The 12961-nt window shown below is 43.2% G+C and overlaps 1 protein-coding gene across 2 annotated transcripts; it reads left to right on the forward strand.

Moving 5' to 3' along the window:
- Positions 1–1144: 1144 nt before the first annotated feature.
- Positions 1145–12173, forward strand: LOC108070192 (solute carrier family 7 member 14). 2 transcript variants are annotated; one of them, XM_017160564.3, is made up of 13 exons: positions 1145–1697; positions 4655–4780; positions 4837–4990; positions 5333–5464; positions 5539–5637; positions 5701–5909; positions 6086–6257; positions 6570–6753; positions 6819–7411; positions 8073–8238; positions 8317–8527; positions 8595–8691; positions 9007–12173. In XM_017160564.3, the coding sequence occupies exons 1-13, from the start codon at positions 1662–1664 to the stop codon at positions 9279–9281; spliced, it is 2454 nt and encodes an 817-aa protein (XP_017016053.2). In that variant the 5' UTR covers positions 1145–1661; the 3' UTR covers positions 9282–12173. The 2 variants fall into 2 exon arrangements, with proteins under 2 accessions (XP_017016053.2, XP_017016054.2); XM_017160565.3 differs by having other exon boundaries at positions 9010–12173.
- Positions 12174–12961: the final 788 nt, after the last annotated feature.

Raw genomic sequence — 12961 nt, forward strand, 5'->3', positions numbered from 1 at the left:
CTACAAGGACCCTCAAGATGTCGGATCCTGTGGTGCGCCTCGCAAGTGCAAAATCTCAAGACTCAAAGTCCTTTAGATAGGCGCGCCATCTAGTGGGCATTATCCTGCTTGATGGGCGAGCTTTGAGCGACTTTAATTGCGATGCCAGATAAGCGGCAACTGCCTGCTGCCTTTGATGAACGGTGAACGGTGAATGGCAAATGGCGGTGGGCGGTGGGCGGCGGACAGGTAACAGTAAATAGCAAACAGCAGTTAACAGGTGCGCACACATATGCTGCTCAATCCCGTTACACAATACGATTCCGATGAAAGCGGCGCCTCTGGGGAATGTGTGTGTGTATTTGCATATCCTTGAGCGTTTCCCGCACACACACACACATATGAGGGAGCAATGGGGGTGGGGGGTGCGTCTGCGCGCTCGCTGCTTGCACTTTCCGTTGCCTACTTTAGTGCGTGCGAGAGAGCAGGAGAGCGAGAGGTTGTGTCCTTGTGTGGGTGCGAGAGAGCGAAATCGAAATCGAAAGTCGGGTAACTTGTAGCTTTTTTGGAAGGACAACTCTGTTATAGATACAGGAAACTTCCTTGCTGTGCTGTGCGGCGTTGCCAGATCGTCGTTTACCGTTAGCCTTTCGCCTTTAACCATTCACCATTCGCCATTCGCCGCATCGCACGCATGTAAAATGCTGTAAGGACGAAAGCTCTTCTGCAGGAGCGGGCCAGAAGGCGAACCAAGAACAAGAACTCGCTGCTTCGCTCCGCACAAAAAAGTGATACACACGGAAAAATCGCTGGCATTCATTCACCGAATACCGAATAGGCGAGAAGCTCGACCGCCTGGCAAGAAACGTGGCCAAGAAAAGAAAGTAATAGTAACCATATATATGTATTTATGTTGACTGCAAGTCCCTCGGAGAAGAAGACATTGCCATTTGACTTTTTGTTTCTGTGCGCGCGTGTGTGTGAGTGTGTGTGAGTGTCGCAGTGCGTGCGTGCGTGCAACGGTAAATGGTAAACGGTAACGGTAAAAGGATATAGGATACAAGTATACATATACCCACATATACAGACGAGTGTGCGCGTATGTGCGTGTGTGTTGGGGCCACGTGAAGGCGAAGGCGAAGGCGCGCAACAACAGGAGAGGAGAGGAGAGGAGAGGAGCGGTTGGGATAGAGATAGAGATAGAGAAAGTGACAGTGACAGTGCTGGCGAAAAACCGAAAGTGAAAATTGAATACGAGTACGAGCAGAATCAACGGGCGCGGATCCTTCAGCCGTAAACTGTTGAATATAGAATGACGCTGCTGACAAAAATCAATGTGAAGCACAAAGCAGCAACAGCAGCAGTAACGGTAACAACAGCCAGGATCCCCAGCCAGCAGCGCCGCCGCTCCCCCACATAGAGATAAGTCTAAGGATAACGGACAACGGATAACGGACAAAAAGCGAGTGAGAGAGCGAGCAAAAAGCAAGCACTAGAAGCTGAGAAGCGGAGAACCTGAGAACCGGAGAAGCGGAAGGACCCTTTAAGTGCAACAATCGCCGAATTCTCCACCATCATCACACACAGAAAGCACCCCCGCCCACCACCACCACCACCACCCCACGAAACGAAGTGCTGTCCTTTTTATTAGTAACTGTTGAGGGCCGAGAGACAAAAGCGAAATGAAGCCGTCGGATTTGTTGTTGGTGCTAGAGAAGGTAAGGCGACAACCGAAAAACGAAATCGAAATAACCGAAAAAAGACCAAAAGAAAGCAAAAGCAAAAACAAACAAACCTGGAACCCCCCTCCCCTCTAAAATGAAAAGTGTATTTTTATTTCTCCACTGAATCTGACACAGAGTTTTGGTCACTGCTAAAATTGGAGCCCCCTCACCCACACACTCTCATACATAGCACACATAGCATACAAACATACATGCACGCAGTGTGCGTGTGTTAATGGGGCTCCGTTGTAATGGTATGCCTCAAAAAGGTCATTATGATGCCGAACGCCGACGCACACACACACATAGAGATGGCGAAAGCGAAAGCATGTGTGTGTGCGTGGTGTTCCGTGGACTTATGCAAATCCATTTGACAACGAAGAAGCTCTCCACTTTACACCCACACAGACACACGGACGAGTAAGTAATCGACGAACGAGCATAGACAACAACAACAACAACAGCAACCACTAAACTTCAATGCCAAAAGCATAAAAACAACAAAAAAGAATCCAAAATAAAATACACCCACAAAAAGGGATGGTAAAGGAGGGGTTTTTTTTGGCTCGGCGTTATCTTTATTGCCACTTCTGTTGCGCTGGCCCTTTACAGCCGCATCTGTAATTGGAGCCGCTGAGTCTCTAGACCAAGTGCCCCAGTTCCCAGTTTGAAATCCGGGAATCCCACTCCCAGAAGCATGTGTTTTGGCCAGGATTAGGTGCGAGCGGGATGGCGAGAGAGCCTGAGCTTTGTTATGACAATATCGCTCATACGCAGTGTGTGACTGCTGCAAGACCAGCTTAGCCGCCCAAAAAGTATGCTACACACTGAGACACTGAGAAAAAAGAGAACAAATTTGCCCACTTAACGTGTATAAATTGAAATTCTTACATATCCATTTGTATTCCATTAAAATAACCGAAAAAAGAGTGGTGAAATGTGAAAAAATTTGAGGTTATTATAAAAACGAATCTATTCTAGAGGAATCAGTATTAATTTATGTTAATACGTTAATTAATTCTTTAAGTATGACTTCAGTTAATCTTTTGTATTAGCTTTTCCTTTTCTGAGCATACCAAGCCCAAAAATTGATTTATTTATATTTTGGTCCGTGCAGAAGATTCTCTCAGGAGCAGAATTATTTTCTATTTGTAGACACCTCCCTCCCCACTCGAACTTGGCTTATCTCGCAAACAAGGCCAGCAGGACTGCCCCGCGAGATTATGGTCCCCCAGGATGTGTGGGTCCAGCCCCTTTTCTTGGCGGGGTGACCTTTTGTGCTGCTGTCACACTGCAATTTCTGCTCATCCCCTGACACTTGCGAGCCATTAATAACGCCAAATGGTTAAAGGAAAAATGAAAGCGGAAAACAGAAAAGCTTAGAGAAGAGGTCTGTGGAGTCGAAGCGGGAATACCCTTATATCATATTTGGAATAATCAATTCTATATGGTGTATAAAGATGTTCTGTATGTTGCGAACTTTAAACTTTGAAGGGTACTCATTGGGTTACAAAGGTTGGAGCGTTGGCGACAACATTGCACATGGGATATAGAACATGGAATATAGAGAACAAGGATGCAGCGACTGCCGGGTGGCTTTGATTGCGTCAAGGACTAGATGCTTTTTCCAGTTTCCAGTTCCCGGAACTGAGCCAAGGCGCCCACGCACCCACTTACCCACTTTCCCACTTTGTATACCGCCACCATAGAGCACTGAGAACAGAGCACAGAGCTTCCCAGGGGCGTATGGAGATACTCGTGGAGAGGTGGAGGGCAGATGGTGGAGGCATCTCGTGGACGCATCTGCGGTCGACTGCCTACCCGCTGACATGGCATTTAACTGGGATAGCAAATGGGGAGCAAATAATGTCGGCCACTGCGGCTGACATCAAAGGCTCTTCCTGAAATGCAGAGGCAACGAGGTCCTCTTTACGGGCCATTTCCTCCTTTTGGCGCCGAGAACAGGAATCACAATCAGTTGTGGAGCGAGTCTGCAGGAGTTTGAATCGCCAACTGTTTCGCTCTAAGCAAGCTATTAATTGTTCGATTTCCAGTTCAATCTATGGTGATTTTAAATGAATTATTATTTATGTGTGTGCCAAAAGTCAAGGATAGAAAATATGGAAATCTTTTTTCCTTTTGAAATCAAAAAATTGTGCTTGCAAAAGAACATTTAATTATTTTAGGAATTTGTTAGGTATTTTTATAACAACAGCCAAGACTTTCAAGAAATAATAAATCTAAAAATCTGTTGGGAGCTAAGATTGTTGAAATTAATACATGGCACTTAAATGTGCCTCTAGATCAGCGGTCGGCACACACATACGATGACATTTTGTTTTATATTTGTGTGAGTAATTTGCACGGGGCAGCTCATTGATGTGTGTGTACAGACCGCTGTTTTACAGTGTCCGTGAGGGGCAGCGTGTGAGCAGAGCAATTCCCTATGCTCACTTAATAGGACGCTGCCGACCGCTGCTCTAGATATTCTTAAAGTTTCACTTATATTTGCGATCTTTCTTTCTTTTTGTTGGTCAAAAGTTTTACCTATTAATATATGTACATATTTTTTATAAACAAAAAAAAGTAAGAAATTCATAAATTGACAAATTGAGCTGTAGATAATCTTAAAGTTAACAAAAAAGTTTTAAATGATTTTCACTAAACGAAAAATCTAAATTTGAGTACCTAAATTTGTGTTTTTGGATGTGTTTTTTTGGGTGTATAAAAACTGGTTGCAAGGGCAGGCAGAACTTGTTGCAAATATCGATTGCCAGGACCTCTTTTCCCTCAGTTTCCCTCCCACTTCTCACATCGATTATCAGTGGGTGGTTCGATGGCTTTTGGCCTCCTCGATGGCACTCATCTTTCAATAGCAGCTGCTCGAACGTTGGTCCTCGAATTAATTGTGCTCCTGCGCTGCCCTGCTCTTCTCCACTCTCCGATTCCAGGTCAAGTTCAGGGTGCCTCTGCCGCCGGGAGTCAGCTCGACGACGCTCCTGCCCAAGCTCATCCGCACCAAGGACGTGAAGCAGCTGCAGGACGGCAACGCACAGCCACAGAAGCCCAAGCTAACGGTGAGATAGGCTAGCTTCTCTTCTCCAGGATCCCCTCTCAATCTATTAACCCACAGAAATGTCTCAACACCTTGGACCTGACCTCGCTGGGCATCGGTTCCTGCTGCGGCACGGGCATGTACCTGGTGGCCGGCATGGTGGCCCAGAAGATAGCCGGACCCGGAGTGATTATTAGTTTTATTATAGCCGCCATAGCGAGTATTTTCTCAGGTAAGCGAGCTGCTTCCTCCTAAAGTCAACTGATTGATTGGACCAATTTTAAGTTAATTGTAATTATTATAGAAATTATAGAAGTTTCCTCAATTTGCAGTACTGAAATCAAAATCAAGATTCTTTTCATCTCTATTTCACATCATTTTATCTTGTAAAACAAATTTGAGGGTTTTTTTGTCTTGAAATCAAGAACGTTTTTTTAATGATTGGATGTTGAATTTTGAGAACATTTGGCCTTGGCTTTTTTTTGTTCTTTGGTCCAGTCTTTCATTTGATTTCCCTTAAGATCACTTTGTGGATCCTATATATATTCCGATTCCGATATTTAATGCCCCACAGGCGCCTGCTATGCAGAGTTTGGCGTTCGTGTGCCACACACATCCGGCTCGGCCTATATGTATTCATATGTGGCGGTTGGAGAATTCGTAGCTTTTATAATTGGTTGGAACATGATATTGGAATATCTAATAGGTGAGTACTCCTTCTATAAATTAGTTTTATGTAGAGAACCCCTTTATATTGACTGTGCTTGCTTTTGCGGACAGGAACAAGTGCCTGTGCCTGTGCGTTAAGTTCTAGTTTCGATTCCCTGACCGGCAATGCCATAGCGCGAACGATAAGCGAGTCCATCGGCACGATATTCGGTGAGTACTAAGGACACTTGCGATTTCTATATCTATATCTTTATCTTCATCTTTTGTTCGAAGGTAAACCACCGGACTTTATTGCCTTCGGCATTACGCTGCTCATGACCTGCGTTTTGGCGATGGGTGCCAGCAAGTCAGTCATCTTCAATCACTCCCTCAACGCCGTTAACCTGGCCACGTGGGTGTTCGTAATGGCCGCCGGGCTGTTCTACGTGGACACGAAGACGTGGTCGGAGCACCAGGGATTCCTGCCCTACGGCTGGAGTGGTGTAAGTAATCCATCATTTTAAACCGATTCTAAACCAGTTGATATATTATGAAGGTGCCCAAAAGTATGCTGCAAAAAGTGTAGCATTTACAAAATAAATCGTAGCATACATTCGGGCACATTTTAAAGTGATTTCAAACCCATTAAGATATTTTACCGATTATTCATTTCCAACAGGTGTTTTCCGGTGCTGCAACCTGTTTCTACGCATTTATCGGTTTCGATATTATCGCGACCACCGGCGAGGAGGCGCACAATCCGCAGAAGAGCATTCCGAAGGCGATCGTTGGTTCCCTGGTCGTCGTGCTAATCGCCTACGTTAGCGTTAGTCTAGTCCTAACATTAGTGGGTGAGTGCGAGTAATGATTAATGGGATTAAAGGGTTACAAAAAGTGTAGCAAAATTTACTGATAAAAGAAAACTATAGGAAATCTATGATTTACATTTTTTGAAATATTTCTTTATTTATGTTAACATTTTTGATAGGGCTTTTTTAAGTTAGATTTTAATGTGAGATTCTTTTTCTGTAAATTATAAAATAATGCCAGATTTTTGGTATACATAGCTTGATTATATTAGTTGATATGACCCATTGAAATTGTGTAAATTATACTATTTAAATATATCAAATAATCTATATTTTCCCCTTTCCTGTTCCCAGTTCCCTACGATCACATCAACACGGGAGCGGCGCTGGTCCAGATGTGGTCCTACGTGAATGCCCCCAAGTGCCGGGCGGTGGTGGCCATCGGAGCCACCGCAGGACTCTCGGTGGCCATGTTCGGCTCGATGTTCCCCATGCCGCGCGTCATCTATGCGATGGCCCAGGATGGCTTGATCTTCAGGTGAGTGTGATTCACCTTATAGGAGATATGTGGTTTAATGCAGAGATTATCGTATACCATTCCAGACAACTATCGCAGCTGTGGCAGCGCACCAATGTGCCCGGACTGGCGACCATTGGCAGTGGAGTGGCCGCCGCCCTGGTGGCGCTCACCGTGCGCCTGGAGATCCTCGTCGAGATGATGTCCATCGGCACCCTGCTGGCCTACACTTTGGTGTCCACCTGTGTGCTGGTGCTGCGCTACCAGCCGCACAGCACCTCGCTGGTGGAGCTGCTGCCCGCCCAGCTGCGCACCCCGGTGGCGCCCGGAACGGCCAGCGATTCCCGCTCGCATGTGACGCCCGCCGAGGTGCTCGAGGTGCCAGGGAAGCTGACCATCAAGCGGGTGACGCGCGGCATGTCCGACTCGGACGACTCGTTCATCGACGACAGCCCCGAGGGATTTCTGGGCGGGCGGGACGACCAGTTCCTGGTCTCCGATCGCTCCGAGAACAAGTTCTACGGCAGCGTGCATGGCGCACCCACCGGGCCCACCGGCCAGGCGACCGCCTTCGATGCCATGGGCCTGAACTTCGTCACCCGGAAGATCCACGACTACGCGTACCTGTGCCCCGGCTTCTTTCCCTGGATAAATCCCGGCCAGGCCACCGCCGAGAGTGGTGAGTACTCGTTCTCTTGGTGTAGAGTCCCTTCCCTTGAAGTTTTGGGCCACTTTTGTTGCTCAGTAGGGCGATAATCCTTTGTGATCCTAAGATTTGAACCCTATAAAGACTATAAAGTTGAATATATTTAAAATATTTCATCATTATTATTTATAACTCGACTCTTTTATATTTCGTATACCTAGTTAATGATTACCTAAATATTAATTACACATTTTGAACAAAATTATGTAAAGTGAATTATTTTATTATGACTAATTTCGTCCACAAAATTTTTAGTATTTATATGATATTACTTATGTCTTTATCTAATATTATATTATATCTTTTATTGTATTAATATTTATTTGATATTATTTATATCTTTATCTAATATTATATTATATTATTATATCTAATAATTTATTATATCTTTATTATATTTTCATATTATATCTTAAGTTCATAGCTTGTACAAGTTAACCCCCTATAAAATGGGCAACTAACTTTATCCGCCCACTCAGAAAGGGGACAAGGCTGGCCCAAAACTAATCCTGCGACCTAGGCTCCTGCAGAAGATGCATTCCTGTGAATACAGAAACAAAATTGCGATTGAAATTGACTCTTTGCTTTTGCTTTTCCAATCCAATCAACATCGAAATCAAACCGCAATCAACAGGCATGTACGTCACCAAGCTAGTGGGCATCATGTTCGGTCTCATATTCTTCCTGGACCTCTTCGCGGCCATTGGGTGGTCCGGTGGCCTCGCCGCCTTCATTTATTTCATTTTGTTTATCGGCATATTTGTGATACTATTGATTATATCGAGGCAGCCGCAGAATAGGTAATTCCACGATCCCAAACCATCCCCCTCTCGATCTCTCATCCTTCGATTCCCATTTTAAATCCGATTCTGAATCAGATATGCGCTGGCCTTCCTCACGCCCGGACTCCCCTTCATCCCGGCCATCGCCATCACCGTGAACATCTATCTGATATTCAAGCTGAGCATCCTCACGCTGGTCCGCTTCACCGTGTGGATGTCCCTGGGCTTCGTCATGTACTTCTACTACGGCATCACGCACAGCAGCCTCGAGCAGACCAGCGACGATCTGGAGCTGCATGTCGACTATGTGAGTGTTGTCCGCTGATCGGGAAACCTAATCCCATCTGCTTTGCCCTCTTCCCATCCGATTTCAGAGCAAAAACGTCGAGGAGAAGGCCGTGTGGGATCAGCAATCGTACAACCAGACCCACGAACCCGTTTGGGCCAGCAAGGAGGTGAAGCAGCCTTCGAGTAAGTGAAGAGAATTTTAGGATTAGAGTTATTTATACCAAACCATATTATATGGGGTCAGTTAGGAAGAAATATCAGTGGTGGCCAGCAGAAGCAGAAGCATATACAGTGCGTGACGTTTTTCTGCTTTACAGCGTACGTGTGCATCGAAACGCTAGCAGCGCAGCGGCAGAGACCACTGTTTTATGTAGATAGATGTGTTTTTTTATGCAGAAGGCAACATGGCGTATGAGTTATTTTTTGTTTAAAATTTTATTTAATCGAAAATCAAGTATATTTTAATTTTTCTAATGCAAATCCATTTGTTGTGTCCAGCAGAACAACGCTACAACTACGGAAAGACCACGGCGTCCTCGTCATCGGCTCAGGGCAGCTCGAGGAGCGGACATGGCAGTGCGCCGGAGAAGCCACCGGGCAGGAGTGGCACTGGTGGCCACAACCGGCCGGTTCCACCTCCCCCGATCGCTGGCCAGGCGAAGGGATCGGGATCGGGATCGGGAACGGGCAGTGGGCCACCGATGGAACGCCAGTATACCGGGCAGTTCAGCATGTTCGTGGACGAGGGCCAGTTCCCCACGTGGGAGGACTAAGCGATATCTCACATATATACCAGTCCCAGTTCCAATCCCTTTTCCTTATCACCAACCCCATGCCCCCTGATTCCCGAGTGAAGCTCCATCAAGGAATGGCAACCCAAGGACTAGTTTTCCGGATCTGGGTGCAGCTCACTCACACTCACTTGTAAATACGATTAGAGATGTTAGGTTTAACCATATGGCGATGCGTGTTGCAGATGTCGTTACCGAATTGCAGATGCATACCCCGTATACAAGGCATGTGCCCCGGGCGACGGAGTCACTGTTCACTGCACTCCGTTCGACCCCCAGTGAGGTCACCGTTATACACCCCATACCATATACAATACATAATATATACACATATATATATATATATATTGATTATACAAGCAAATATATATTTACATATATAGCGATGGGTTATTAGTTCAGCAAAGAGTTACAGTGCAAAGTTGCCGAAATTCCAATTACCCAAACCTTGAAACCAAGCGATAGACGATAAGCAAAACCACAGACGGCAGATAACCGATAACAAAAAACAGCAAACAGATAACCGAGATAACCGATAACCAATGAACGATTGTGCTCAACTTCGATTGGCAGGCGTTTTGGGTGACGTTGGTCAATCGGCTTTCAGCACAGGAATCAGGAAGGCATACACAATAATACTAGTGCATATTTCTGAATTACTCTTCAGATATATCCTAAGCGGGCCGTGAGTTGGGTGTCGGGGTGCTAACCATGCACAACTGTACATTTTCGGCACCACCACCCCCACACTCACACTCACACGCCAAAGAGAGACAGACGATGAACGGAAAACCGGAAAACGATAAACTAAAAACCCCGGGACCTGTGAAAAGATCCCCGAAGACGATCAGAGGAGGCCGTTCGTAACCCCAAATGATATAGGCCCTCTGACCGAAGACGATCTTTGCATAAAGTTGGGATTTGCTCACACACGGACTCTCGAAAACTGACCTGACGATCTTGAACACTAACCTTATGTACCTATGATTCTATATTGTTGTTTACATATTTATGCTATGCATTTTATAAGGCGCCTGGACACGAGGTTCTACAGTACAGTACGCCCTGCCTACGGCCGTCCCGTCTCACTCACTCTATCGGAATGTTATTTCTTTTTTATTCTAGAAGCTCGCGCTAAACTAAAACTCATTTTTAAGCGGCATTTCGCATTCGTTGTAATACAATTCATTTTACTAATGGAATACCAAGAAAAAATTATACAAGTATGCATATATATTTATAAAAATTACCATATAGACAAATACAAATACCAAAGAATACCAAATATTTATTGAACTATTCAAACTTAAACCAAGGATAAAACCAAAGCAAGCATAACTACAAATATGTATAAACACAATGATAACTAAAACCAAAAGCAAATATGATAATGAAATTGAAATTGAAAACATTTATGTACAAGCATACTTTTTTCCACTTTATATACATACTATGTACAAGCAAACCATGCATAACTATTTTTAGCTAAATTACAAGTATATGGCAAAGTTAAAGCGAAATCAACCTTTTTAATAATAATAATACTTATGATAATTTATTCCTTTTGTACTTCACGACTTTGTACAGGAAAGAATCCGAATAGCGAATATCAAAGATTGCAACAAGAACTCAATAACCTAGGGCTAGCTTTCGATCCGGATCCGAATCCGATCTAGCCCCGCAACAGAGAAGAACACTATTTATATACATACAAAACAAACGTACCGTCTAAGACATTTCGATATTTTCATTTTCATTTGGATTTATACTGATTTCTTTCGATTCCATTCAGTTGATCCCCTCAATTTCGAGTGCCAAATCAATGCACCTTGCACTTCTCGAACCAGTAGCAGAAAACATACGTATTGTAAGTCCTAGGACCGAAATGTACCACTTACTCGACTCAATATTAGGGTTTTCGCAGAGGAGCTTTCCGGACCAACTACTTAAGATATAGTGCCACCCAAACGGTCCTGCACTTACCTTTGTTCACCGCAACTCCGTTGATTCCTTTCGAAACTTAGATCTAACACGATTTGTACATACACACTATCAAAACAGGCAGGCCAATCCAAAAAAAAAAGAAGCATAGAACGTGAATGTATATTTTTGTGAAGCAACTAAAGGGAAACGAAACTCAGATACAAAAGTAACAACTAAAGAATAACATATCCTACCACACAGCTTAAAGTTGAGATATAAAAATAGCGGAACTCGCCGAGCCCACATTCATCCGATAGTTTCGATACCCGATCACCAATTACCGATTACGACAGCCCCATCCCAAGTTTTGCTTTCGTTACCAAGTTGGGTCAAACTATTCATTTATTTTAACTGATACTATACAAGGTTTAAAAAGGATCCCAACTGTCTGCTGAGTGTGCGCTCAGAGGAGTTACCATCCGTAACATCTATATGTCAGTCACCTTCGTAGGAAAGTGACACAAGTTACAGTACAGGCAATCCAGTAACTGCGGGCTGAAGCAGCTTGCTCTTCCACCTTTCGGTTCTTTCGGTACCACCAAGTTAAGATAAATGTTATGGGAATATGATAGTTTTAATAGATTTTCTACAGTTCCAATTTAAAGCAAATAACAACCAAGAAATAACAAGTAACAACATAAAGTGCAATATATCGATAAGTGTGAAGGGAAAACCAAAAGCTTCCGTTAACAAAAAGTATGCATTTTACTACCACATATTGTTTCCGTACTTTTTTAAATCCCCCAAACGGAGAATAAAACTTACTCTTAGGTCTATGCTCACTGTGACTGTAACTGCAATCGAAACTGCAAGCGGTATGAGATCAAAATCAGAAAAACCAATGTTGGAAGTGACGGAAAACCTATTCGCACCCACAAACACGCATGGACACGCACACAAAAAAAGGAACAGAACAACAATAAGAACAGCAATAAGAGAATGAAAATTCCGAAAACGAAGCAGACCGTTTACTTAAGAGCCAAGCCTAAAAATATATATAAAAAAACTGGAAATAATCCGCATTTGATTGTTTGATTGATTGGAAATGGCTTTAGACGATTGATTCCTTATTGATTGATTTTCCAGCTGAATATAAAGTACCTAAGTTTCTGTTTATTTCATAAGACTGAATTACTGGAATATGATTTATTTTAAACGTGTATATAATTAAGGTGTAATAGCAAACTTTACAACTTTTACTAATGAAGCATCAAAATTTTTGAAATTATTCTGAACTCATTTATTAAAAAATTAAAAAAAAACAAGATGAAAGGGAGGAGAACAAACGCGGAAAACAAGTGATGAGATAGTAGAGAGAGAATGAAGTTAATATGCAACTATTAATATACAACATATATGGGAAAATCCCGATATGATGATGATATATATATATATATATTTCAATGGATCGATAAAAAAAAACAGCAAACCAAAGTGAAATGAAAATGATGTTAAAATATAAGAAAACCAAACATTTTTTAATTCAAATACTACTCTTGATTTGTTTTATGTGTTAATAACTTATTAAATGATATTTCTTGAGAATATTAAAAAAATAAAATTGTTAGGATATTCAAATCTGACTGTTTTCTTGGGAAAGCTTTGGGTAGTGCAAATATCTGTATAACTCTAATCAAGAACTTGGTGCCCAAACGTACATATGTATGTATGTTTAGTTA

This window comes from Drosophila takahashii, chromosome X (genome assembly GCF_030179915.1).
Source record: "Drosophila takahashii strain IR98-3 E-12201 chromosome X, DtakHiC1v2, whole genome shotgun sequence".
NCBI classification, from domain to species: domain Eukaryota; kingdom Metazoa; phylum Arthropoda; class Insecta; order Diptera; family Drosophilidae; genus Drosophila; species Drosophila takahashii.